This window comes from Rousettus aegyptiacus, unplaced genomic scaffold (assembly GCF_014176215.1).
Source record: "Rousettus aegyptiacus isolate mRouAeg1 unplaced genomic scaffold, mRouAeg1.p scaffold_m13_p_2, whole genome shotgun sequence".
Lineage (NCBI taxonomy): Eukaryota > Metazoa > Chordata > Mammalia > Chiroptera > Pteropodidae > Rousettus > Rousettus aegyptiacus.
The window spans coordinates 125,312,430-125,340,301 of NW_023416295.1; the positions used below are offsets into that span (position 1 = coordinate 125,312,430).

Here is a 27,872-nt window from a genome sequence, read left to right on the forward strand (position 1 = left end):
TGACTTCTCCAGATGGTCACCCCTTAGGAAATGTGGATCTGTGATGAGTGGGATTCCCTACTTTAGGCACTAGAGTTGAGGAATTGTGTCTCCCCAGGTAGGGATCCCAATAAGACACTCATGTTGCCCACAGCCATGTTGGGAGGTCCAGAGGGAGGTGGGGTATGTTCAGAGCTGTCCCCCTGATCATGGGAAGGGGGTGGACTCAGCCCCTGGGCCTCATCCAGAATAGCCACAAAGTCCAGCTGAGTGTTGTCAAGATCAAGAGAGTCCAAGGGGTTACATACCTGCCCTTCAGGAGGAGGGTACAAGTTAGGACCCCCTCCCAACCTGCCCACCTCAGGGTGGCCACAGCTGGGGTTGGTGCCCCCTGCCTTGAGGGGCCCATAGCAAGTGGGCAGTGGAGGCAGAAGTCGAGGTGGCGCTGCTGCCCTATGGGAAGCCTTGGTTGTCCCCATTGCAAAATTATCATGGCATGTCGAAGGAGTGGGATAGGAGCCTGACTTATGACTGGGCAAGTTAGGTGCAAAGCCAGATCCATAGGTGGCCACTGGGACCTTGGCAGAGCTTGGGTTAACCTGGGAGCCCCCCAGAAACTTGGGACTCTGGTAGAATGGTTCCTGGACTGGGGGATCTCCCCTACCTCCACCCTCCCAGAGCAGCTCCTGTTGAGACTGAACATAATTACACACAAGCTGAGCCTTGAGCTGTCCTGTGGAATGAGTAGGAGAATCAAAATCTGGGCCAGGCCTAGATTCTGAAGGAAGATAATCAGGGGTTGGCTGAGTATAGGGGCCTGACTGGGAATACTGGGGAGGGGAAGGCTGGGGGTAGTGAGAGAACAGAGTCTGTGGACGTGGAGGTCCCTCATTGGGGTGAGCGTTGAGGCAGGGTCCCAGTCCTGTGGAGTCGGAACCCATCGGACATCCCTGTTCCGGCTTGACCTGTATGTGTCCATAATGTTCTAGACGAGGACACTGGCTGTAGGTTCCAGCTGGAGACTTAGGGCCTGGGTATAGCCCAGAGTGGGAAGGGAGCTCACCCCATGTTTCTGGAGTGGGATCAGGATAGGAGACCTGCTGAGAACAAGGGTTGTGGCTGTAGTTGGTGGGTGGACCAGGTCCAAGAGGCAGGGAGCCTGGACCCCTAGCTCCATAAGGCTCAGTTGCTGCCCCTTCAGGTCCCCCATAACCCAGAGTATCAGCAGGTGGGAAGTCCATATAGGGGTTCAGACCACTGCTCATCATGGAGGTCCCAACCTCTGGCTCCTCCCGTAGCCCTCTGGTATCCATGGTGACATTCTCAGTGATACTAGGGGGCTGTGGTGAGTAGACAGAGGTTGGGAGTGGGGGATCAAAGCTCCGTCCTCCTCCTGCCACCGTAGGGGGGCTGTGGACACAACCCAAGCTCTTGAACCGTTGGACTCTGGCTGGGGCTGGGCGGTCAGCAGCCCGGGCTGGGTCACTGGCTCTCCGGGTGACCCCTACATTGGGGTTGTATCCTGGATACTCAGCTCGGCTTCTCCAAGAAGGTGCTGCAGTGGGTGGGGTACCACCTCCCCTGGTTGAAGCATATCTTGCCCGGAGCAGGTAGTGCTGGGCAGGTGTGAGGCCAGGCAGAGAGGATGCCCCATTCTCTGGTGGAGAACTAGGGGGGAAAGGGGAGGTCAGAGAGGAGCGGCGACTGACAGTATAGGCTGAGCTGACGCTGCTGGAGCTGCTGCTGCGACGATCAAGAGTAACTGGAGGGCCCAAACGACGGGACACAGGGGTGCCTGCAAGCGACAGGAAGAAAAGACAGGGTGGTCAGGGAGCCCCATGAATCTCACTCTGCCTCCCCAATGGGACAGCCTTGTCCTGGAATCCCAGGGAAAGGCTCCTTAACTCTAATCACTCAGTCTCCTCTTTCTTCCATGCCCTTTTTGCTTCTGTATCACCAAGGGATTCAGGGCTGCTGTGAATGAGCAGTTGTACAGGTTGTACACTGCACAATCCTAGGGGACAGCATTTACCTCACAGACTCTGTATATCACAACAATTTTCTGATGGAAGGAAGGCAAGTGTCTTGAGGAAGGGAGACCTTTTTCTAGTGTATGAAGGTGCAACATTGCAGCAATGAAGAGTAAAGTGCTCCCTCCAACCTCAGGGAAGGTCCAGATCTCAGCCCAATAACCACCCCCCACACCCAGGTCTCACCGGTGTGGGTCAAGCTGGGCAGTTTGAGGCCCCGGGGCCCTATTGGCCGGAGTTGATGGAGTTGGTCCAGCCTGAGGTTCTCAAGGCGGCGAAGAGTGGACAGACCAGTGCCAGCAATGCAAGGTCCCTCGTCCAAGTTGGATAGGTCCTCAGTGCTGCCCCCTGTATTTCCAGTCATTTCCACACCACTGTCTGTATTAGCTGCACTGCCTGCTGGGGAGTGGTCACTGCTGCAAGATGACTGGGCCCCAGGGCTTGGCTGTGGCTTCTGTGGGGAAAATGAGGACAGAGGACAGCACCCTCCCCGCTTTCCACAGCTCCCTGAGCTTAGAGACTCAGTGACTGCTGGGGCTGAGGGCAGGCTGACAGGGGTAGTGAGGGTTGAGCAGGTGAGGGACGGGGCAAAGTAGAGGAGAGATGTTGAGAAAAGCCTAGGCTGGAGCACAGATGGCCTGGGCTTGGATTTGTCCTCTTAGTCCTATGACTTTGGGCAATTTCTCTATGCCTGAGTTTCCTCATCAGAAAATGGGGAAAGTAAGTTTCTCATGAAGTTCTTGTGGAGAATACATGAAATTATACATGTAAAAGGCTTAACACAATACAATAAGCCCTTTATAAGAATTTGCTGAACTCATTAAATAATTACACTAAAATCCTGAGACACTAAAATCATAAGATTTGGGGTAGCCTAAGGAGCAACACTAGGACAACTGGAGGACTAGCCACAGAAGAGTGGTAGGAGGGGATGGACAAGTTGAGAAGGGACTAGAAAGATGTCGGCAGGGCAGTCGGTATGGCCGCAGAGGTTTGCCTGGGCTGTCGTCTCACCATGGTCCCCTCTGGTACAGTCAGTCTGCTCTCCTCCCTGACGGGGCCTCCATCCCGCTCTCTCTTGGGCTCCACAGTGGAAAGGGATGGTGCCCGGGGCAGAGGGCCGTCCCCTCGGTGCCGCTTGGTCACGTGGGCGTCGGGACCATGCACTGTCTTGACATGTTTCCGGAGCGAGCTGGGATCGGTGTAGCGTTTGGTGCAGCCAGGGAGCTTACACACATAAGGCTTCTGTTGAGTGGAGAGTGAAGACAGCAGGAGAAGAGGTGAAAGAAAAAGAATGCAGAAAAAGTGGCATCAAGTGAGGATGAGGGGAGTAAGGGGGGAACACGTAGCACCCAAGGAAGTAAGTATAGTGGGGGCCTTGGAGTAAAAAATGAGAGGATCAAGGGGAAGATTAGGAAAGGTGACAGCCCAGGCCTGGGAAAGATGAGGGGGGTAAACCCAGGTCAACGAGGCCTCATAAATTTAGGGGTTGAAGGGGCCAGGGGTCTCCTCTTGTCAGGATGGGTCTATCTTAGGTTAGCTCTTTGTCTGGTTAGAGGTAGGAGGTAGAGTGGTAAGTGGAAATTCTTAGTTTCAGAAAGGTCTTCTCCGGGTAAATTATGTCGGTGGGGGCGACTCACCTCTGTGGAGTGGGTGCTGGGCTAAGGGATTTCTTATGGGGTAATCTCCCCAGTAGGTGGCTTCTCGAGTGGGGAGGATTTCTTAGGTGGGGCATTCACCTCATTGGAGTGGGTCCGATTCTGGTGCTTGGCTCGGTCGCTGGCGTTGCTGAAGGCTTTACTGCAGCCCTCGTGCTCACACATGTATGGCTTCTCACCAGTGTGCGACCGTAGGTGCGTCTTCAGATTTTCGAGGCGTGAGTATGACTTCCGGCATCCCTCAAACTGAGGGATATGGGGGTGAATGGATAGCTCTCAGACAGGACATGGAATTAGAGGAAACCCAAATCTCAAAATAACTCAAGATGGGAGAGCACTGGGGCTTCAGGACAATTCCCATAAGTAGGGGGTGAGGGCAGGCAAAAGCTGGAGAAGCAAGTAACTGGAGGCGCTCTGCCTGTAGGGACATCGAGCTGAATCCATATGCAGCCCCTGGTCAAGCCTGGGGCGGGTCTCCCTGATCTTAGACTATCTTAGAAAGGGGCTTGTCTGAGAGTGTCTTCTGTCTTCTGCAGGGCTTGCTTCTCCATTAGGCAGAATAGTAGGCACCATACCTAGGGTTCACAGAATTTTTACGGGCCCACAAAAAAATCTCAATTTCTTTTAAAAGCAAGGGGGAAATTAGCTGTTAGAGCCAAGAAAGTATTCTAATATATAATACCAATGCATTCATCTTCATTCCAACACAGTCATAAATATAAATTTTTATTATTTGTTTACGGAGGAAGGGGCCTACAAAAGCATAAGTGCCTAGGGCCCCAGAAAGTCATAATGGGGTCCTCCTAGCCTTCGTGGGGAGCACAAATTTAGGGAGGGATCCTGAGCTTGGGAAGTGGGTACCTCACCGTGCACTTGTGTGGCTTCTCGCCTGTGTGTCTGCGCATGTGGACCACCAGCATGTACTGGGCTTTGAAGGGCCTCAGCTCCCTGGAGCAGCCCCCCCAATGGCACACGAACTCCTTCCGCTCCCCATGAATGTGCTCGCTGTTGATGTGCTGAGGGAGAAGATGCAGAAGCTCTCCGAGGTTCCCCTCTATCCCGAGACCCAAAATAGACCTTCCCCTGGCCCTCCTCACCCCACCACATTCCTCCAGGGCTCCACCTCATGGGATAAGATGGGGCTGGAAGAACATCGCGTGGCCCACCTCTCAGTTCTTCCAAGTTTGTGAAACAAAGTTACAGCTCCTTAGATTATATCTGCTCAAAAGGGTACTCGACCTCTGACCTGAGTATCCTCTGACCTCCTGCCCTCATCCTGTTTCCACAGTGTCCCACCCAGAATGTCCTACAGACTCTAGCCAGCATTCCTGTTACCCCCTGGGGCTCACGTGCACCAGCTGCTCCTGGGAGTCAAATTCCTGGCTGCAGCCATCCCAACGGCAGTCAGTCTCATACACAGATTCAGGCTCTGGCTTCTCTTCTCTCTCTAGGTCTTCCCGCCCATCCAGCATCCCCAGCAGGACATCCTAGGGCAGGAGAGGCAATCTTAGGGTCAGTTGGGTGACAGCTTTTGTTATACTCAGGTTCCAGAGGTAACCCCTGCCCTTACCTGTGTGCCTGTGGAGTTGGGACTGGACATGTCACCTTCCAAAGGCTCCTCCGGGCACTTGCTAACCAGCATGTCCAGCTCAGACTTCAGCTTCCCCAAGGGAAGAGGTGAGGGTGATGAGGTAGAAGTGGGCAGAAGGAAGAGGTTGCCCAGCCAGGTCTTCCTGCCCCCACCCAAGCAGCTGGAACCCCTGGGTTTGGGAGAGACTTCCTCCTCAGACCACACTGATGAATCGGATGAGCAAAAGGTGGGCTCTCATTTGGAAGAGGCTTATTCAACCTGAAGAGTGAACCCCCAGCACCTGTACCCCTTTATTTTTCTGGTACTGAAAGCTTTTATATTCTCTGTCCTTCCTTTACTTTCCCCTATAAAGTCCTCTCCCCTCCCCACTCAGCTGAAGGAAATCAGGTGGCAATATGAGGGCTCTCACCTGGCAAGTTGGGAGGGGTCCCCGGGACTGAGGATGTGGCATCATTCCCCCCTGGGTGGGGTCATGGGGACCGCAGGGCTGGACCCCAAAGGAAGACGAGGTCCCTTTTTGGTGAGTCATCTGGGGTGGGAATCCCAGAGATGGGCTGAGGTGGAGGAGGGAGGGAGAGCAGTTACTTAAGACTATCACCTCAGAAAATCTCAGGAGTTCTGGGGCTATGTGGAGGGCGTCTGGAAAACCATATGGGAAATGGTCAAGGCAGTCCTGGGAAGGTACTGAGGAGGGCTCCAATGCCTTTGAAATATTAAGGATTAAAATAGGGTCAGGTGGTTTGGAGGGCTTGAGGCTTTTAATCAGGTTTGGTAGGGTCTTTAGGGACCTGAGGCTATCTGCACCTCATGGTGCTGATGGAGAGGTGACCATAGGAGCCCCCTGGAGAAGCACAGCGTGAGTTGATGAAGGCCACGAGGGAGCTGGGTGAGGTGCGGATAACTGTTTGCAGGTCCAGGTTGGCATCTGACAGAGGTGAGATGGACAGTGCCCGCTTCTTCGTCAACTTGACTGCACTCCGAGGAGGAGGAAAGAATGGGGCTGAGCAGGAAACAGGGGAGATAAATATGGTAAAGGGGCTTGTCTGTCCATATACCCAATCTGTGAGTCCCGACTCTCAGCAGAAAAAATGACACTTGACTCTGCCTTGCCCTATTTACCCCATCTGTGACCTGATCATGCTCTGACCCCCTCACTCCCGTCTCCAAGCATTTCCTCTTCCAAGTTAGAACCCCTGCCTTCTCACTTTCTCCCTCAGGACAAGTCCCAGAGGGGCAGAAAGGGAAGAGATGTTGCCTGCAGCCTCACCCTCAGTGCAGCTGTTGGTCTCCCTGGCTGGCCCATAACTGTGGGGGCCAGACATGAGGCCGGCCTGGTGGCAGAAGGGCAGACCAGATAGTCCTAGAAAAGAGAGACAGCTGGAATGGGGGATGAGAATGGAAGACACAGAAGCTTTCACCTTGAAACCCTGATAGGAGAAAGAAGAGACTGGATAAGAAATCTGCCAGTTCTCAAGGATTGGTATAGACACTAACCTTCTGTCCCCATGCTGGGGGCCCCCTGACTGGGGAGGGGCCGGAGACAGCAGGGTTCGCCATAGCTACTGACTGGCGGTGGGGTCATCGAGTTGAACATGGTGTCTCAGAGGAGAGTGTAGGAACACTGCAGGAGGGCAAGGGAGATCTTCAAGTTATAAAGGTGGCAGGGAAATAGGGAAGGTCAGATAACTAACTGAGGCACGGAAACCTGGGTAGAGCTTCCCCTGTGCCCCTAGCCCTTCCAAGACATCTGCTGTGGGAAATGAAGTTGAAATGAGCATCACTCAGACAGGGCTGGGATAAGGAAACATTCTAAAGAGGCAGAGGTAGTCTTGGTGACCTTTGTGGGACCTGGGTGGGAGCTTTGTCTGCATGGTATGTGTGTATGTGGGGGGAGAGTGTTGTGGACTAATTGTGCCTATATGAGCTTCGAGTGATTTTAATACCATGGGTGTCCTATTTCTTCTTGCTCTGACCATGAGCCAGCTTTGAGGGTTGGGATGGGGCTCATGCGGGCGTCTGCCTTTAAGCGCTGGGCTGGCTGGCTGTCCTGCCTGAGCCCCTTTTCCTTCCCTTCATTTATTCCAGCCCAGAGACAGCCCGCCTACAGTCTCTCCAATGTCCACCAGAGGGAGCCCTCGCCACAGCCCAAAGAGGCCGGTAAGGCCAGAAGGGAGCTCGGAAGATCTCCCGTTTTCTCTTTACCGCAGAAAACTGAGTGTAGAGGAGGATAAGGTTTCTGACGCGAGCCTGCCGGGTCTGCTGGATACAAAGATCGGAAGCTGGTGTTATTCTGAGGTGGTTTGAATTTGGTCGCCCACCTAACTCTTTTGGTCTGTTGTGGGGAAACAGTAAAGGAACTGTGAGGGAAGGCCTTGGGAAAATAAAAAAAATAGTCATCCATTAGAGAAGAGTAGTGAGGGAGGAGAGGGTGCCGCTGTCCGCTTTTCTCCTCAAACTCCAGTTGGTACTCCACCCCGGGTTTTCCGGTTTCCCGGGACTGAGGGTGGGGTGGGGCGGGGTAGGGTGGAGAACCACCGGGAGCGGGCCGGCCGGCGCGGTGGGTGATCCCGGGATGCTGGGATTTAGGGTGAGGGCGGGGTAAGATGGGGAGCGGAACCCGGACCCCATGATCCAGCCCGAACCCCGCATCCTGGGCTGTATCTTTCCTAACCCTTCCTTTCCTAGCGAAGATCCGGATCCCGCATCCAAGACCTCCCAACTCGACCTTGGCACTACGAGGGGGGCACAGCTGGTTGGCAGCTGGATCGGGGGGACACTTCTCCCGCCTCCTTCCTCTATGACTCACGCAGGAGGAGGCGGGGGCTCTCAAACGACCCCCGAACACTAAAGAGACTCCCCCAAACGTGCCTATTCAGTTATACTTCTGCCCCACTGCCCAGCCGCAGGGGAGCCGCGGAGGAAAAGGGGCGATGTCCCTCCTCGCCCACGCGTGCCACCGCCCACCCACGACTCCTCACACTACTGAGAGGAAAATTTCGCCAACTTTTCCAGCATCAGTTAAATTTTTCTGGGGTGTGGATGAGAGCGCAGGATGCGGCAGGGAGCTCTAGAGTTCCTCGGCTGGAGCCCTAAATCATCTTCTGTGTCTTCCTATTTTCCCGAGTCCCCCTCGCACCCCCTCTCCGCAACTCCCAGGAGTCGGCCCCGCCCCCTTCTCCCGGTCCCGCCTTCCCCGCCCCCGTGCCTCCTCGGCCCACCCAAGTAGCCGCCGCAGGCTCTGGCTGCAGACGGCTCCGCTTCCCCCGCCCGCTCCGGGAGCCCAGTCGAGCGAGCCACAGTGAAGGGGGTGGGGTGGGGGGGTGTTGAGAGGCGGGACACATTTTTCCCTCCTCCCCTCAGTGCATCCAGAAAGCTGGCAGTGGCGCCCCGGGTGGCGGGTGCTCTGTTGGAGAGTGGGGGTCCCAATGGCGGGATAGAAAAGAAAGGATCCAGAAACTATAAGGAAAGTGACTGGGTAAATAAAATAAGGCGTGTGTGGGAAAGGGTTGGTCAGGACACCTTAGGTTTCTTGACATCCCAACTGGCTTCCCAAGAGTTAACCCTTCCAGACCCCCGGGAACCCCCTTAGTGACGTCAAGGACCGGATCCTTGCCGTCTGGCAGGGGATACCGGAGAGTTAATGGGGGGGAGAGGGCTGGACCCCGCCCCCCTAGGGAAAACTACCCTAACTCCGGACCTTACAACTACCCTGGGAAATCGCCCCACTTTCTCCCTCTACTAGACCGTAAAGACCTATCCTGTGAAGACCCCGGTTTTCCAGTTCCCTAAAACCTTTAGTCCCCAGTCTCTGTGGGATCCCCTTTCCCTAATCCCGCACCCAAAACTAGCTGCCCAGGGCGGATTGTTTCGGGGTCACGGGGCCTGAAAGAGGCTTCAGAGCGGGGAGCAAGGGCAGGCAGGGTGGTCTGAGCCAAAGGAGAGGCCTCGGTCCCCAGCTTCTGTTTGAGAGGTGGCCAACGGAGATGCATAGGCCAGCGGTCCCGCCCAGTCCCAGTAGGGGTCTCACTGCCGCTGGCCCCAACTGCCCTGGTGGTCCTGAGGTCAGAGGGTCAAGACAAGGACTCTCGGCTCCTCCTTAGCACCCAGCCTACAGCCCTAGGGACTCAGAAGTCCAAATTCCTTGGGGAATATTTCTAGGGCCTAAACTAGACACTGGCCCCTTATCCCCCTTCCTTGTTTAGAATACACTCCTTTCCCCCAAAACACATGCACCAGTAAGCACATCTGTCACTAGACAGGTCAGGGGTTCAGGCCCAGCTACCTCCCACCCCAGTAGTTTTGTCACCTCATACACACCCATCCCCACCCCACCTAGGGCTCTCTCCTTAGCTGTCCCCTCCTTTCAGAAATACTGACGTCCTGCTGCCGGTGCTCAGAGACACACCTGGAGTTCCCTCTCTACCACGCAGACTTCCAGCTAGCTGTCCCTTCAGCTTCTTCATGCCAACCTCATGAAAGTGAGATGTTTCTAATGTATGGGAGAGGTGGAGACAAAGAGATCCACGGTTGCCTGAAGCAGAGACACACAGACTGTCAGAAGAAAAAAGATACAGAGAAAGGGAGCTACAAAAGAAAAAAGTTCTCCAAACTTTCTAATATCTCACCCCAGGCTCTCCCACTCCCATTTTGCCTCTGTGCCCCAGTTCGATCTCTTGGCTAGGCAGAGTCCCTCACAAGCAGAGCATCCCCTCAGGCCCCCTCCCCCACCGCTCCCAGGTGGTCCCCCGCCTGCCCCCCTTCTCACCTCCGTCTGGGCGCAGGGCTCGGGATGCGCGGTCCAGGGCTGTAGTCTGGGCTGGGGGGTGTGCGGTGGGGAGGGGCGGTGGACAGGGCCACGGTAGCGCAGCCTCGGTGCCACCCCCAGCCCCCCGCTAACCTGGCCCCCAGCCCTCCCGCCGGCCCAGCCCGTCGGGCCGCAAGCCGGGACCACCCGTGAGAAGCGCAAACTTTTTTTTTTTCTCTTCTGCAAAAACTTTTTCTCGCTCAAGCCGCTGGCGCGCCGCCTCTCTTCCCGCTCGCTCCTCACCTCCCTCCTATTTCCCTCCCTCTTGCCGTTCTGGAGGATGAAGCGGGCTGGCTGGAAGCGAGAGAGGGGGTGACGGGCTTATTGCACCCCCAGGACCCCCAGGATCCTCCCCCTCCCTTGAGGGACCCTAGGCTGCCTAACTCCCCCCCACCCCACCCGGGCCGAACACGCTGTTGGTGGTGGGCAGTAAGTCCCGGCATGGATTCTTGGATGGGCTGTCCATGAAGAGGCCCTGATCCAGAGCCAGAAAAACAGATTGAGGAATACATGGGGGGCGGGGGGGGGGGCGGCGGAAAACGTTCATCCCAGAAAGAACGTCGACTTTGGTTGGTTCTGAGCATTCCGCCACCTTGTAGTTTATCTGCTGGCCTCACTCTTCAGATGATATATGGAGGGGCTGGGACGGAGTTGGGGTTTGGTGAAAAGCAGGATTGGGACAGAGTTGAGTTGGGGGTCCTGGGCGGAAGGTAAGAGGTCTACGGAACATAAAAGAGGAACAGCGGCTGAGGCTTTGGGTGCAGGGTGTGTGTTCACAAGATTACTAAGGAACTCTGGCACGGAAACGCTGTTCCCGAGGAACCCTCATTCTCCTTCCTCTCGAAGTTCTGGAGACTACAGCCACCTCCGCACCTCTGCGCGGCCCGCTCACTTTCAGCTCTTCAAGGCTGTCTGCTCCCTCTGCTGGCCTTTTCGGCATATGACACTCTCTCGAAGTCCGGAGGTAGAGGAGGCTGGTCCCCCCACCAAAGCCCAGTTAGGAGACCAGGGAGAGGGTTGTATGAGCCCAAAGAAACGGAGGGGCACACTGGCAGAGGATGCTAGTGCAGAGTGGTAGCGTCTGATAGTGGAGTACCCTGTTGCTTTGAATTTGTGTTGCCATGGTGACCGGATGCAAGGGAAGGGGCATCTATTTTAGTCTCTCTGACCTTTCTTTATGAGAAAGAGGGGAGAGAGCAACGTGGGGGAAAGAAGTCGCTTCCTTTTCTGTCACCCATCAGACAAACCTCCCACATCTTAGCTCTGCTTCCAAGAACCATCTCCTTGGACCTGGAGGGTCAGTAGGTTAACTCTGTTCAGTCTGGGGGTCAAGAGGAAAAGGTGAAACTAGGAAGAGGTCTGAGGCCAGACAAATATAGATAATAGCTGTGAAGGATAGATAAGGAGCCCTATTTGAGCCTTCTCCCCCACACGACTTTGACCCAGACAACAGTTGTACCCAGATTGTCAGGTAAGACCAATGGTCACTGGAGAAGGGATGGTACACATGCTTCTACCTTTGCAATGTGCCTGCTCCTCCAGGAAGTTCTTTTAGAGCACACTACTTTCCCCTCCCCGCCCAGGTCTCTAGACCAGCGATTCTCAAATATTTTGATTTCGAAACTCCTTTGTACTCTTAAAAATTATTGAGCTTTTGTTTATATGGTTTATATCAATTTACTATATTAGAAGCTGAAACTGAAAAAAGTTTGTAACCCAAGAATACACAAATACACATCCCATTAAAAATGGTGTCAGAAAGATGATGCAATCACATATCATGCAGCCTCTGGAAGACACCACTGTACACTTTTGAGATAATGAAAATAGAAAGGCAAATCATACCTTAGTATTTCTATGAAAATAGTTTTGCCCTTATGGACACCCCTGAACGGGTCTAAGGACACCACCCCCAGGGGTTCCCAGCCCGCACCCTGAATACCATTGCTCTGGACCATCATCTCAGCTCTTTTTTACGACTCATACATTGATTTCCCCCCCCCCCATTTTTATTAGGAAAGTATAGACGTTTGTCTCCCCAGTAGGTCCTGCCCACCACTGGAAAAAAACCAGAAACTTCTCAGGCTCAGTACCCCTCTCTCCTGACTCCCATTTCAGCTCTGCTAAACACTTTCCGCCAGCCCCTTGCCCATCTCCCTCCTGACCCTTCCTTAAAGCACTTCAATAGTCCTACCCTTGGCCAGCCTGTTTCTCCTGCCCCAAGCTTGCTGGACTCTTGGTCTGCTTCTTCCTTCCCTCACTTGAGGGCTTTCTCTTCTTGGGAGAGACTAAGTCATTTTTCTCTGCCTTCTCCTTCCCTCCCTCCCTCCCTTGCTTCTGCCATGTTCTCACAGGGCTTAGAGTAGGAAATCATGCTTTCTGGCTAGATTTCTTCAGAGCACACACTTTTCCCATCTCCCCACATATCAACCAGCCTGGAATAGACCACAGTCTGACAAAAACGTGCCTGTTTGGATCCCATAAGGGTCAACCCAGTCATACTGCTGGTGGCCCATTGGGTGTGTGTGTGGGGGTGCAGACTAAGCATCTGATGCCTCCAGCCACAGATGCTGTTTGCCTGGGAACCCCCAACTTGATCTCTTTACTACGGACCCCAGTTCCTCTTGCTAGCTACAGCCACAGGCCTCCACCACCATATCTGGTACATCTGTCTTGACCACATTGCCATTTCGGTCCAGGTAGAGGAGAGAGAGAGGCCTTCGGGCAGTAGGGACACAGCAGGAGGTACCCAAGGGCCAAGGGTTGTTGGCCTTGAGGAGGCTGAAGACAGCAGAATGGAAGGAGGCAGCAATGCCTGGGCTGCCAGCCAGGTGCGGGGGGCACTGCCCACTGCAGTAATTCAGCTGGTACCCCTCAGGCTGCAGGATCCAGTCCTGCCATCCCAGTTCCTGGAAGTCTACATAATGGTCTCGCCTACAACATAAGGGGGTCTCAGGCTCACAGGTGAGGGTCCTCCTCTTAGCTCGGCCTGCTCCAGGCTCATTGGGCTGGATCTTAAGCTCTAGGAAAGGCCGCTGGTCTCCCACTGTGTCCAGGAGCCACTGAGGTTGTTGGGCATTTGTGCTGTTGCCTTCTAGGCGTCTGCAGTCCAGTTGGAGTTTCAAGAAACGAGACTCCTCACCCCTCAAGCCACTAGAGGGCAGAGTCAAGGCGTGCCAGCCAGGGCCTGTCATTTGGTGCTCAGCCAGGAGGGTGCGGGACCCTCGACGCCTCCTCCTAGGGCTCCATCGGAAGATCCTCAAGTAAAGAGTGCCAGGAAGGGCGGGGAGCACGTGCAGCCAAAGACGCGCATGGTACAGGTGGCGGGATGGAAGAGTGGACAGGTGGAAGGTGAGCGTGGAGCTGCAGGTCGAAGTGGAAGAGTCTGCCAGAAAGATGGAGAAAAGGACTGAGGGACTGAGCAGAGATGGAGCTCTCCTCTGAGACTTCTGCAAGCCCTGCCCACTACTCTCCCTAGCACTCACCTTTAGAAGAAAAAGGGACTGCCTTTCATCCTCCACGGCCAGTCCCTGCCCTATTTCCTCCTCCTCCCACACCCAGAGGGCTGCCTTTTCTGTCAGTCTCCCTTTCTTCCACCCTTTCCCTGTTTGCTTTCTGCCTATCTCTCCTTCACCCACCTGTGGTGGTAGCAAAGCTGATGACCTCCTCCCCTGTCGCTGGAGCCACACTTTCCTGCCGTAGTCTCCGAAGAGCTCTGGTCAGTGCTGCCTGGGGTGGAGGATTAGTTATTCTGGGACGACTGGTCAGGCGCAGACCCTCCAGGATTTGCTGCTTGGCTAGCTCCAGGACCAGAGCTCGTTCTGCTTGGGGTGCCAGTGTGGGGGCCCCACAGGAGGGACACACAGACCTCACTCCCTGTGCCCACACCAGTGCCCACAGCAGCACCAGCTGGAGCTGGACATCAGGGAGCCCCATGCTCCTGATAAATGGCTCTGGGTCTGGATGGGAGCCTTGGAAGGCAGTTGCTCCTTCTGTTGAGTTTGATTTCTTGAAGGCCAATGAGGGCACGGCAACAGCAGACACCAGTGCCACACCTACCCTCAGCGAAGGGTAGAGCCACCTGTCTTCTCTTGCCTGGGACTCAGGAAGTCAAGAAGTGCATGGTCCGATGGGTAGCTGTGTTTAGCACAGTCTGCCGGTTTGACCCTCACAGCTCATGTCTGGTTACTGACGGGCCTCTTTAGGGCCAGCGGCCTGGGGCTCCCTCATCTCGTGGTCAGCCAGCGGACCTACCCTCTGAGCCCCAGATTGGCTAGCTGTGCTGCCCATCAAGCCCCTGCAGGGGGTGGAGGTCCCCCCCCCACACCCCGGAGCTCGGGTTTCACCATCTGGCCCTGGTCACTGAGCTTAAGGTAGGGTATGGGGGTGGAGGGGGGGGGCAGTGTGGACACGCATGATGCAAGAAAGGATGATTTCACATGCTCTGTCCGTCCCCAAGGTCTGGGACTCGGGGGAGGGAACTTCATATAGCAAGGTGGGGAAGGGCTATTTCTCCCCATCCCTCCAGCCTTTCTAGCCTGCCCGGCAGCCACTGCGGCAGCAGTCTCCATGAGGGTAGCTGTGAGTTTCAGTGGTTATTTCTCTGGGATCTCTGGGCAAGAAGGAAAACTCTGGTCTCTTTATTTCTAGCAATGGGGCTGGGACAGGGTTGAGAGGTTGGAAGGTGGGGGCGGGAGAAATGGAGTCCTCTTGCCCAGGCCAAGGTGGCAGTGCCACGGGACACAGAAGTCACTTCCTGACCCTGCCTGTGCTGGCCGCCCAGAGTCCAGTTGGACTGAAGCACGCCGTGGAGGAGGGCAGGGGCACGGGGTTTAGCATGTTCCTGTGATGTCTGGGGAAACCCAGGGAGGTGGGAGTGAAGGTGATGCAATCTTACAGCAGAGCAGAGTCCATCGAGGCTGGCAGAGTGCATGAGACTTGGTAGGGCTTATACCCAGTTGCTAGTTCTCTTTCGGGGGACTATGAGAATCGCCTAAATGTGAGGCATCCTAGAAGTGGTACCAGGCCTCTGTTAATGATGGGAAGAGCAAAGCAAAATACAGCAACCTCAGCTCCAATCCCAGCCCTCCCTACTATACTTTCTCACTGACTTTGAATAGGAAGGCCAAGGCTCCTCCACCTTGAACTCACGAGGGAAGGTTTAATGCTAGCCTTTCTCCTTATGCCCCAGTTTCTCCCAGAAGCTGTGAGGATGTGAGTCTGATGTGGAAATGTTCCCCCACTTCATTTTATTCATCTCCCTACTATTCAGTCTGTGGGGACTGTCAAGGGAGACTATTAGATCGGGCACTAGAGAGAGGTGGTGCTTTGGGGGCTGGGCCTCAGTACCGCCAGTGTCCACCATGTGGCAGTGCTGCGCTACTGGACAGTAGCTGCCTTAGGGCTGACCAGTTTCTCAGGGAAGGGGCTGCTCTGCGGAGTGGAGAGATGGAGCACTTCCCAACCTCTGCAGGGGGTGGGGACCCTGCCTCTCTAACAGGAGACAGATAAACTGGTCACTCTGCTCTCTCACCTTGCCACTGCCAGAGAGCAGACCCACATCACTGAAAACTTTGGTTTTGGACCTCATCACACTAACAGGTGGCAATGGAGCTTGATGATGGGTGTGAGGCTCTTCCTAGAAATTCAGGGCACCTTGTGGTGGGGAGCAGAGAGAAGGGCCAATAAGACTTTTAGAACTTCCTGTCCACCCTGCATTACTCCCTAGGTCCTGAAACATATCCAAGCCCCTCTGCCCAGTGCTCTCCCCAGCTCCTAGCTCCCTCTCAGTTTATCTAGCTGGGGAGTGAAAGCCCTCTAGCCCCTAGGGTCTGGACCACAGAACTGCAAAATACAGATTTCTGCTCATGGTGGTGTTTCAGAGGGCTTACGTGTTGGTACCAGGAGATAGAGTCAAGGTAAGCAGCAAGAAGTGGCTGTAGGAGTCCCTGACCCCACCCCTCCCTCACCCTCTCTGTCATGTGCCCCCAATTTTCAGCTCTTCCTACCCTCTTGCTGCTGTGCCTGGCCCGGCCCTACCTCCCCACTGACACTTACGTCAGAACCCAGCTATAAATATGCTCTTAGCATCTTAGTCACTTTTCCCAAGAAGTGCTCCCAGGTTATAAATACCACAGCCATCTGCCTCACAGGCCCGCCCTACCACCAACCTGGTTGGGGGCTGGGGGTTAGCGACAGGTTTGGGGGTGGGTGAGGAAGTAGAAGAAGCCTGAATGATTATTTTACCCAAATAAGAAAAACCTGACAGAGTTTAGAGTTATGGGCCAGGGGGTCTCTGGAAGAAAAGGTTTGGAAAAAGATAGACCCACTCTTTCCCCTTGTTATGAAAGGTGGAGCCAAACAAGACAGGGAATAATAGTAATCCTGCATTTATTTTAAAGTGTGCCAATTTGTTCATCATATATTTTTTTGTGCTAATTTCAATGTTTTAAAAATATTGAATTAAAATATTATTTATCGTTATTGATGAAATTTCTGATATCTCCTTAAAATTTTGCCCCTAGGGTAAGTGCTTCACTTCACTTCACCTTAGTCTTGGCCCTGGGAACTAAAGCTGTAATGGGAGGAAGGGAAGTTTGGTCTGGGAGTGCGGTGGAGGGGAGGGAGAGGCACTAGAAGACTTCCTTAGATTCTCTCCTTAGATGAAGATCTCCTCAAGTCAAACGTGGGGTAACTTCCATAAGTTTGCTCAAGAAGCCCAGCAGCAGCTCAGATTTGTAATCCCCCAGGTCTCTTTCAGACTTTCTCCTCTAGGGTTCCTATTCTAGAGCCCTCAGACCCTGGTAGGAAGGGGTTATAAGCTGAGCAAACACAGACATCACGTAACCCAAAGGACACATGGGTTTTGCGAAAACTCGACCTTGGGCTGCAGACAATATCGACCCATGGTTCAGGGCTGTTCAACCAAAGGGTAGAGATGGTGGAGATAGAGGGCAAAGGTCTAGAGAGGACCCAGTCTCAGAGCAAATGCCTCCCTCTTCTCACTCCAGGACTTCCTTTTCTGTTCCCTGTCTCACTCAAGTGGTCCTTAGCCAGTTTCAGCTTCCAGGCAGGACTCCTGGATGGAGACCTGGGGATCAGTGAAGGGAAGCCAGACAGCTCTCCATTCCTTTGCTTCTCGCCAGTGTTTGCCTACAGGTTGTCAGCCTACTTGCTAATTGAGCACAGCTCTGTCGTATCTCTCTGTATCTCTTCCAGGGAGCACAGAGGGAGGAGAGGAGTCTTATCTCTTGGAGTGAGTGCAGGGGGAGGAGAGGAACAGGTAAAAAAAAAAAAAACCCTGGTTGTTACTAGCCTCGAGACCAGCAAATATGGTTCTGGGAGCACAGAGGGGACCTAACAAAGAAGAGGAAGCAGCCTGGGGAGGAAGAGGCATGAAGTGTGGGATGGGTGGGATGAATAAAATAACTCAGCCCCAAGGAGTCTGTGCGAGGAAAGAGTTGAAGTGGCCAGAGTAGGAAGGCTGTGTGTCATCTGGGGTATCAGTTGGGGTCCTGGCAGGAGACTTAATAAAGAACTTCTTTGCAGAGGTATGGGCAGGGTTAAAGAAACTAATGAGAGATGTTGAAACACCCAGAGAATAGGAAGAGTGGAGAGCCATTACAAGCCCCTGTCTCGGAAGCAGTGACATCAGAAGCTAGGCAGAGCTGGAGCCATGGAAGAGGGTAGCCAGACAGGCGCTGTAGGGACATGGCCATGGCCACAGTCCACTGTGGCAGCTAGGTAATAGGAACAGGAGTAATACCAGGACTTCTTGCTTGTGTCTCCCCTTAGTCAAACTTAGAGGAAAAAAGGGGTCAGGTGAGTCAGCCCTTGAGGGCATAGAACAGGACAGAAAGACAAAAAATGGACGTAGGTGTGCCAAGAGAGCCTCAGAAGCCCACCTGGTCAAATAAGAAGGAAAGAGGCTCAACGTACAGAGATGAATAAGCCTCATTTTGAAGAGTAGTGATCTAATCTTTGGTGAAACCAAGGAGGGGGCTCTTTGGAAATCTAGAAAACCAGAAGAAGGGGCTATGTCAACTTAAACAGGGAGGGGGCCATTGAGTGGAAAGGGCTGGGAGGCACAGTGGATTATGGGGTGGGTTAAGGGTGGACACCGCCTGGAAACCTGATGGCACTGCTCGTGGTTGGAGGTAGATCAGAGTCTCTGGGATGGCAGTTGAGCATGTGGGGCTTACTGGATGCACTATGCTCTAAGAAAAAGTCTGGTGGTTTCGAAGATGGTACAATGACTCTCCTCAAGTCAAAGTTGGGATAATTTCCATAGGTTGCTAAGAAGGGGTAGCCCACCTTTCGGACAGAGGCAGTAATGGGGTTAGTCCCTCCTTCTAAGAATGAGCACCTCTGTGGGAGCATGTTAGCCTACTCTACCTTGGGCTGCCCATACTAACTGCACCCACAGGCTTCTACCACCATGTCAGGTATATCAGTCTTGACAATGTTGCTGTCCCTGTCATAGTAGAGCAGAGACAGGGGCTTCTGGGCTGTAGGCACACAACACGAGCCACCTTCAGTGGTGCCTGTAGCTGTATTGGCCTTGAGAAGATTGAGCACTGCAGTGTGAAAGGAGGCAGCAATGCCAGGTATGCCTGCCACATGCAGTGGGCACTGCCCTGTGCAGAAGTTCATTGCATAGCCCTCAGGCTGGATGATCCAGTCGTCCCAGCCAATCTCACGGAAGTCCACAAAAAACTCTTGCCGACAGCACATCCTGGACCCACCCTGGCAGTCAATGCCATGCCGGCGGACCCGCTGCTTGCCCCCAACTCTCACCCGGGCTACCACAAAAGGCCTATGAGCAGCCCCACCCAGGATGTCTGAGCTCTGGGCTATCTGACTTTCAGATACCAGCTCCAGGGGCAGGTGTCCCTGGCTGCAGGCAGCCTGTGCTTCGGGCCCCAGGAAGAGTTGGTGCCAGCCGCTAGCATCCACCTCCAGCAGGTGCTGAGTGGCCAAGGTGAAGTTGGCATCATGTGGGTCTAGCACTAAGACCCTCACCTTCAAAGTCCAGATGGTATTGGGAGGAAGTTGCACAAAGAACATGAGTCTGACTTGCTGGACTTCCATGCCACCAACAGTTCTATCAGAGAAGTGGAAATCAAGACGAGTCTGGTTGATGTTGGAGAGGCCTGTGGACAGAAGAAGCCCTAGTCATTGTGGCCTCCTGAGTGTCAATTCTATCAGCCACCTCTCTATTCTGAGCATATTGGAACACTCTTTGTTCATTTTTGACCAAATTGTTAGTATTGTTGATTACCCTTTCCTTCTGGGAAATCTTTTCTCCCTTGGCCTCCATTGCACAACTCTCTTATGACTCTTCCTTGATTTTCTTTGCTATCTTTTCTTTATCTGACCATCACTTGAATGTGAGAATTCTCCAAGGCTTGTCTTTGACCCTCATTCCCTTTTACACTCATGGTCAGCCAACATAATTTTTATGCTGGTGATTCCCAAATTCGAATGTCCAGTCCACACTATTTTGCACCTCTGGATTGGATAAATAGATTTGGGAATCATTGAATGCTTTAGGCCACATGAATGTCCTGCCAGCACATTCAAATCTATATGTCCCAAGCAGAAATCATTCTCTTTTTCTCCCATACACCTCTCTTTCTGTTCTTAGAATTGGTAGCACCATTATCCTTCTTATCATCTCTAGAAACCATATGGTCCCCTCCCTTACTCTCCACATCCAGTCCCTCACCACAATGGTTCTAAGGTCTATGCATTTCTTCCTATAGCTATTATTATTGCCCAATTTTGCCTTTTTATCCCTCACCTGTCCTATTGAAACACTTTAATTGTTTTTCTATTCCCTTCATTCCACTGAAATTACTATTGTCAGGATTATCAGCACCTTCCACATTGCCAAGTCCAATGGTTTTATCTCTTTATATTCATCTTACTTGACCTTAAAACAGTGTTTGACACACTTAACCACTTTTTTTTTTGAAATTATTTTCTTCTCCTGGCTTTCATGACTCTGGCCACTCCATCTTAGTCTTATTTGCTGACAGCTCCTTTTCCTCCTCCTGACATCTAATTGTTGGAGGTTCTGAGCTCCCTTCTTCTTTCTCTTCTCTACCTATACTCTTTCTCAGATTGATCCCATCAACTCTATCTATATGCTGATGACTCCAAAATTATATCCCTCTGACATTTCCCTGAGCCTCAGACTTGTATATCCAGCTACTGAACTGATATTCCACTTGGACATCCAATGATATATAAAACTTTTCATGTTCAAAGAACTCTATATTTATTTATCCCCCAACCCAAACCTATTCCCTCCCAACCTTCCCCTTCCCTATAAATGCATTGCTTAAGCCAAAACCTTGATCTCCTATTTTGAAAGTTCTTCAAGATCTGTCAATTCTACTTCCAATTTGTAATATAATTTCATTTATCCTACCTCCTCTACTATACATTAGTTCAACCCACAATCTTTTTCTTGAACTATGGCAATAGGTTCCCAGGTAGTTCACTGTTGCTCTCCAACCCATTCTCCACACGTCATCCAGAATGGTCTTTGTATTACAAAAATCTGCTCAGCTTAACCACCTCAGCTTTAAATTCTTCAGTCTTCTCATTGTTATTTGAATAAAATCTAAACCCCTTAACATAAAAAAAAACTTATATGATTAGGCATTGTGCTATTTAGTGACTTCACCTTCTACTTCTTTAGTATATTCAACCTATACTTGAACTTACCAAACATAGACCTACCTCATGGTCTTTGCACCTGTTATTTCCCCTGCCCGGAATATCTTTCCAAGATCTTTAAATGAGTGGCTCTTTTTTGGCATTCAACTCAAATGTCTCCTCCTCAGAGAAGGTTCCCTGACCAACCTAAGCAGCCTTCAACTCTACCTCCATCTCTCTGATACATCATCCAGCCTAACTGTATTTACAGCCACTCTCACTCTCTGTAATCATCTTAGTTTTTCATTCATTTGTTTACTATGTGCCTCACTTTCACTCCTCTCCTCCCTGCCCCCACCCCCCAGCTAGAATGTAAACTCCATGAAGATAGAGATTGTGCCTGTATGGTTCACCATTGTATCCCTAGTACTTAGTACATAGTAGACACTCAATAAACATTTGTTGAATGGATGGTTTTCCATTTCTTTAATTCTTATATTACACTGACACCAGAGTTATTTCTCAAAACTTGGCTAGATCATAAAATTCATTATCTCAAAAAACTTATTGGTGAATAAAGTTCAAACTCCTTTAAGAAGTAGTCAAATGCCTATTGTGATTTGACCTTAGCTATCCTTCTTCTTTTTTATTTTTTGTCCCCCCCCTCTAGGGAATGCTATTTATTGAGTAAATGCTACTTTATTTATTTATTTATTTTTGATGTGGAAATTAGTCTCAACATGGTTTGTTCTTTATATCTTTAGTTATAGGACCTTTGCTCAACTAGTCTCCAGGTTGATTATTCTATATTTTAGTTGCAATTTTAATCTGGTCATGGGAGGAGGCATATGCAGCATTTACCTACTCTGCTATCTTGCCCTGGTCAGTCTACTCTTAGTGCTTTATTGTGGGAATTCCACTAACACTCTCATGGATACAAAAAGGCAGAAGATAAAGTTCAACTAGGCTTTGTGTGATCAAGAAATTAGGAATAAGGCTGCCCTTGACACCTCTCAAAGCCAAAAGGATCTCACTCGACTCATACTCTCTATGTAAGTCTACTCCATTCTTTTCTCTCTGTTAATCTACTTCTTCTGCCTCCTCTTTAGCTTCCTCAGGTCCCAAAATGGTAGTCCCAGCTCCTGAGTCTACAGAACCTTTCACCCACCTCCTCCAAGCTAAGTGAGCTTATAGTTCAGTGTCCCATTTCTAAAATCCTAGAAGAGGCTGATTGGCCCAACTAAACTTTTCTTGCTAGGTCCCTAAGCACCCTATTGTTAGGATGTCCTATGTCATCCTGGTTACAGAAGGCAGACACATGACCCTTAGGGGCTGCGATAGACTATTACATTGTTGGCCTCAACGAACAACAGTGCCCAATATTCATGGCTTTGTGCAGTTTCTTCCCATATTAAGTCTGGGTTCAGCCATGTGACTTCATCTGGCCAGTGAGACATAGGGCAACCATAGGGCAAGCAGAAGCTCAATTAAGTACTTACACACTAAGGCTTCATCCTCTTGAAAGCCAACCACTATGCTTCAAAGAAACTTGGGTTAGACTACTGAATGATGAGAAGCCATGTGGAGAGAGATTTTGGAGAATCAAAGACCATCTTAGATGTTCTAGTCCCATCTGAGCTCCTGGCTGAATGCAGTTACGTGAGTGACCTCAGCTAGACCACATGAAACAGAACTATCCAGATAAGCACAATAAAATTACAGAATCATGAGAAATATTGAATTTTTCATTTTAAGCCTCTATATTTGGGCTGATTTGTTATATTAACAGTTAATTGAAATAGAAACTAGTATCAGAAGTAGGTTGCTCTGTAACAAAGACCTAAAATGTAGCATTGTTTTTGGGACTGGGTGGTAAGCAGAGGTTGGAAAGATGGCAAGGAGATGATTAGTGAAGGTAGGAAGAGCAGTGAAGAAATTGCTATTGGAAGTTGGAGAAAGAGGAACCTGTGTTATGTATTGGCTATCAGCTGTGATAACTTGAAAGCTAGAAATGATATCTAACAAAGTTGTGAATTTAGCTAAAGATATTTCCAGGCAGAATACTGAAAGTGTCAATTGGCTTATTTTAGCTGCCTATGAGAAGGCATTTCAGGAGTGAGATGAATTAAAAAAGGAACTGTTCAATTTTCAAGCAGAATTTAGATAAAATATTTCCAACAGGGCATGTTAGATTGAACAATAAAATATTTTTTGATTCCTTGCCTCTCTGTCTGGCAGAAGGTTCTCCAAGTAAGAAATGGTCTCAGGGCAAAGATCAAATCCAGAACACTGCCAGTAAAACATAGCCTTGGTGTGAATATCAAAACAAATAAAGGATCAGCCATAAGACCATTTGCTAAGATCTAACATTTTTGTTTAGATCTAAAATTTAAGATGTTCTTTCTATAGACCCTCTCAACTATACAAAAGGGCATCTAAGAATCTCAAGAGTGGTGCCTCACACACTTGAACTTGTAACCTAAAGAGGGGTCTGTCTTGATAGAATGGAGTGCCCTTTGTCTGAGTAAACTACAATTTATTATTTAGAAGGGTAGTTTAAAGAGAATTTTAATAGCAAAAGCAATAGTAGTTTAGACTAAATGGAACAGAGAAATTCAAAATGAATTGGGCCCCCAACTTCTTCGGGCAGGAACAAGGCTGAGAAAACATAGGTTATTTCCTGTGTTTCCTAAAAGGAAAGATATCTCAGAGGATAGAGCCAAGGGCTTAGAGAGTGGTTCTAGAAGCCAAGGAGTGCAGTGGTGGGCTCCCCTTGAAGGAAGAAAATCCTATCAGGGAGTATAACCAGGCCCAAACCAAAGAGATTCTGGATTTGGGGTAAACGGGAGTGTCTATTACAATTATCCCATCCATGTCTGAGCATTGTACGTTAGGTAAGTGGAAGACAGATAACTTGTATTTTTAGGTCACAGGCAGTGGTGTGTTGGTAAATGTTTAACAACTGGATTACAGAGGGGGAAAAAAAAAACCCTTGATTTGTAGTATTTGCCAATTTCTGTAGTATAAATTCTCCCACCATGGCCTATTTAAAACTATCAATGTAATATCACTGGATGCAGAGTTGGGAAATGTTCACAATCAACACTCATGAGCTAGTATGAGCCATTTCCAGGAACTGCTGAAGGCCTTTAACCTAGTTTCCCCAGAGTGCCAAGCTCTCCCTCTTCAAACCTTTAGTAAGAACAATTTTCAGATCTTTCTTTCATACTATGCTTGGTATAGACGATAACTTAAATTAGAATGAAACATCAAGCTAAAATATTTAAATGTAAAAAGTGGAATCCAGTTATCAGTCATTCTCACCTCCAAACTTCATAACAAATCAGGCCCCTCTGGCCTGAATGTTGTATTCATTCAATGATTAGCAATTATGTGGAAAGTATACCAACTTTGAAGTCAGAGAGAACTGTGTTTGAATTCTGTCCTTTGCAAGCTGTACGAACTTGGCCATATAAGTTTTCTTCATTTAGTCTTGGTTTCTGCATTCAGAAGATGAGACTACTAAAGTCTACTTTATAGAGTGGTTTGAGGATTAAATGAGATAAGGCAGGTACACCAAATACTTGGCAACCATCATTATTGTCACAATGTGCCAGAAACTGGGTTAAGTGTCAGGGATACAAAGGTAAAAAAAAAAAAGGATTTCAATGTTCAAGTGTCTCATGGTTCATGGCCATCTGTCCACTTTAATCTCATTGACTCCAAACTACTTTTAAACCCCAAATGCAGTCTACTCCTTCAGACTTTTTCCTATGTTTTCCCCCTCTATTTTAGGATGTTATTTACCATTCTCTACCCAATGAAATCAAAACTACTCAAAATGCCAGCCCTTTTGTAATCTTTTTCTGAAAGACTTCCCTGTCTCACCAGGTCTCAATGAGTTACTCGTGGCACAGCAAGCTCTTGTGCCCTCACCTAGCATTTATTTCATTATGCCTTATATTCTAATTAATTTCTTTCCAACAGCAGCAACTAAACCCGTCATGGGCAGTAGCTGAGTCTTCTATTTCCTGTTCCCTCCTACCTTTGCTTTTTAAGTATATTACCTGTATTAGCTTATTTAATTATCTCACCTATCTTCTTATGTCCTCATTTTACACATGAGAAAACTATTAAGAACCCAAAGCATACAGTAATAAATGTCTGAGCAAGGATTTGAGCCCAGGCTATCTGGCTCCAGAGTTTGTGTACTTAATCATGAGCAGAAACCTCCTTTTGAACTAGGATAGGGTCTCATTCATCACTGGGGACTCTAGACTGTGGTCAAGCTGACTTACAGTGTGATTTGGTTGTTTAATGCAAACAATGTCCATCGGGCATCTACCATGTTTATGAAGCAGAGTGTGTGGTGTGGCCAAAGCCATGGATTCTAGAGCTAGGCTGTCTGGCTCCATCATTTATCAGTCACATGACCTTTAGCAAGTTACTAAACCTCTTTGCCCCTCAGTTTCATTACCTCTGAAATGGGAATAAATGACAGTTCCTGACCTCAAGGAGTTGATATCCTATAGGAAGTCAGGCTTCATAGAAAACCTAGAAATAGGCAATTCCACATAGAGAGTTCAGGTTCAAGGTGAGGGTGTAGGCACCAACAAGGAGGAGGGGGCACCTCACCCTCAGGTCAGGGCGGGTTTTCGAGGATGAGAGTGCTGGGTCTTGAAGGGAGAGGGGAGTAGGTGCTGACCAGAGGAAGGAGGCCAGGAATAGGAAGGGTCTTCCAGACCTAAGAAAGAGATTGCAGGAAGCTCAGAGACCAGATAGATCACTTTGTGTTCTGTTTCTAGAGTCCTTTCTCCAAAATCTTGATCTTTCTCTCCAGCTGCCCAATAAATTCTTCAACTCCTCTCCCCTCTGTGGAAATAATTCTTCTCTTCTGCCCTCTATCTATTTTTCTCTGTCCCATTTTGAACCTGTTCTGCTGTGGGTGCCCAAAGTATCAAGGCAAGAGAGCAGGGATAGGGCGGAGAGGTATTATAGCCCTGGTGTTTTTCCTTTTCCTTTTTTACCCAGATGAGGCATCTGGGGGAGGGAGTGTTGAAGAGGCTGGATCCTGGGCCAGAGAAAAGACAGACTCCCCAGTTTCCAGCCCCTGTGTCCAGGTCCAGGAAGTGGATAGGCTCACACTATGGCCTGGGGAGGTTTATGGGGTGTGCAGAGAGACGAACTAAAAGAGACGGGAGCAGGCAGTCTTAAAAGAAGTGAAATTTACCCACTTCCCAGTTGCCCATTGATCAAGTCTAGACTACAAGAGAGAGCCTGGGATGTGGGAGCCCTGGACTAGGAGATTATAGGCTGTGAGAGGCAAAAATTTGGATGGTTTGGGGGAGAAAGGTAGGGGTCAGGTTGAGAGGAGGACGCTTTTCATTTTCTTAAGAGGTCAGGTTTGGGGGAAGATCTACAGACCAGGAACCCACCTGTCTCAGCAAAGCTGATGATCTCATATTCCTGTCCTCTGTCAGCTTCCGGAAGCGCCCCCTGTGGGGGCCCACGGAGGTGCTGCAGTGCTGTCCTCAGAGCAGCTCTGGACACGGGCTGACTCAGTATTGGGCGCTGGCTGAGGTGCAGCTTGTCCAAGATGCTTCTCTTGGCCAGGTTGAGAAGCAGCTTCCGCTGGCTCTCCAGGTCCAAGGTGGGCTCCCCACATACCAGACACTGATTGTCAGCTCTAGGAGTGACCACTGTGGCCAGAGACAGGAATAGAAAGGCCCGAAGCAATGAGGAAATCATTGCTGAGGGAGGCCCTCCTTGAGCGACACAAACTGAGACAGAGCCACAAACTGGGGGCTCAGGGTCTCAAAAGCTGTGGTCTCGGCTTCCTCCTGGCTATCAGGGGCCCAGGAAGGAGAGTGTGTTCAGCTGGCATGACTCCTTGTTGCAGGGGACAGAGCAGCCAAACATCTGATTTGAGAGATGAAGCCAGTTACAGGTAGAACTTGGCAGAAGTCGCCAACGCATAGTCAGTGAAAGTGCAGAGTGGGGGATGTTAGGGGAGGTTGATTTGTTTGGGGAAAGAATTGTCCCTGGGCCAATGTTGAGAGACTGCGGGTTACCCATGTGAGCCACCAGGCCTGTGACAAAGGTTAGAGATGAAATTCCTCTTCAGATCAGCAGACTTACCGAGAAGCCTGGTGGGGAAAGGTTGAGATCAGAGGTTTTAAGATAGAATGTTAAAGGATGACACTCAAACAAGAGGGGGTCATTGGCAGGCATTTTAGGTCACTGTTGTGCAGGTAACTAAGAGTTGCATTTTCCTTTGCCTAGCACTTCTCAAAGCCCGCCCCACTGCCTCCCCTCCTTCAGGCTCACAATGCAGACTCCTTTGTTAGCCCCTGTTGGCTCAGAAACAGCCCGTCTGAAAGGTTTAGGGAGGGGAGGGGTAGTGTTCTAGCCAGGTCTTCTGTGTCCTCAGAAGGAAGTCTGAAGGTGGGGAAGCGGCTTGAGAACTAGATTTACTCTGGAGTTTTTTCTGTTTAGGAAAAGAAATTTTGAGATTTTTCAGAATTCCTGGCTCTCTCCCCAAAAGGTCCTGATTTGTAGCTCTCCAGGGAAAGGCTTTTGTTTCCACAAGGCAGATCTACCTGGCAGGTGTGGCAGGTGGAGTTAGGAGCATAGGTTCTCAAGCCAGATGACCTTGGTTAAAATTCTTTCTTTAATTAGCCGTGTGACTCTTGACCTCTCTTGCTTTAATTTCTTCGTCAGAGAAGTGAGAAAAATTGTTATCCACAATTGCAAAATCCCCCAAATAATACACACACACACACACACACACACACACACACACACACTTTGATAACTCATATGGTGGCTTAACCTGACTTGAACAGAGTTAGGTTACTCACAGTCTTTAAAAAAATCATATAGAGACTATTTATACATTTATTCCAGAAATATTGTTTGATTATGTGATGCTACCTCTGGGGGTGTTATATAATATAAACTGTATGTACCATTTTACCTTTCTGAAACATGTGTGGCCCTACAGATTTTAAATATGGGATTATAGATCTGTAATGATTATCTCAAAGTGTTGAGATTTAAATAATTGTGTGAAGCACTTACAGAGACTGGCACATAGTAAGTGCATAATAAAAGGTTATTTTTCCTGATACATAGGTTTATTTGTG

At 50.2% G+C, this 27,872-nt stretch overlaps 3 protein-coding genes across 4 annotated transcripts; all 3 read right to left on the minus strand.

The window, feature by feature from the left end:
* Positions 1-34: 34 nt before the first annotated feature.
* GLI1 (GLI family zinc finger 1) lies at positions 35-10,377 on the minus strand. Of its 2 annotated transcripts, XM_036236062.1 has the most exons (13): positions 10,024-10,377; positions 9,664-9,789; positions 6,753-6,879; positions 6,526-6,618; positions 6,063-6,258; positions 5,668-5,812; positions 5,238-5,327; positions 5,017-5,154; positions 4,534-4,683; positions 3,749-3,913; positions 3,024-3,254; positions 2,196-2,463; positions 35-1,774 (listed from the first exon to the last, which is right to left on the minus strand). In XM_036236062.1, the coding sequence occupies exons 3-13, from the start codon at positions 6,850-6,852 to the stop codon at positions 63-65; spliced, it is 3,288 nt and encodes a 1,095-aa protein (XP_036091955.1). In that variant the 5' UTR covers positions 6,853-6,879; positions 9,664-9,789; positions 10,024-10,377; the 3' UTR covers positions 35-62. The 2 variants fall into 2 exon arrangements, with proteins under 2 accessions (XP_036091955.1, XP_015983183.2); XM_016127697.2 differs by lacking the exon at positions 9,664-9,789.
* Positions 10,378-12,060: 1,683 nt separating this feature from the next.
* On the minus strand, positions 12,061-16,009 carry INHBE (inhibin subunit beta E). Its single transcript, XM_016127749.2, has 2 exons — positions 13,701-16,009; positions 12,061-13,447 (listed from the first exon to the last, which is right to left on the minus strand). The coding sequence occupies exons 1-2, from the start codon at positions 13,996-13,998 to the stop codon at positions 12,690-12,692; spliced, it is 1,056 nt and encodes a 351-aa protein (XP_015983235.2). The 5' UTR covers positions 13,999-16,009; the 3' UTR covers positions 12,061-12,689.
* A 63-nt stretch (positions 16,010-16,072) lies between these two features.
* INHBC (inhibin subunit beta C) lies at positions 16,073-26,680 on the minus strand. Its single transcript, XM_016127750.2, has 2 exons — positions 26,163-26,680; positions 16,073-19,214 (listed from the first exon to the last, which is right to left on the minus strand). Exons 1-2 carry the CDS (start codon positions 26,473-26,475, stop codon positions 18,472-18,474), a joined length of 1,056 nt encoding a protein of 351 aa, XP_015983236.2. The 5' UTR covers positions 26,476-26,680; the 3' UTR covers positions 16,073-18,471.
* Positions 26,681-27,872: the final 1,192 nt, after the last annotated feature.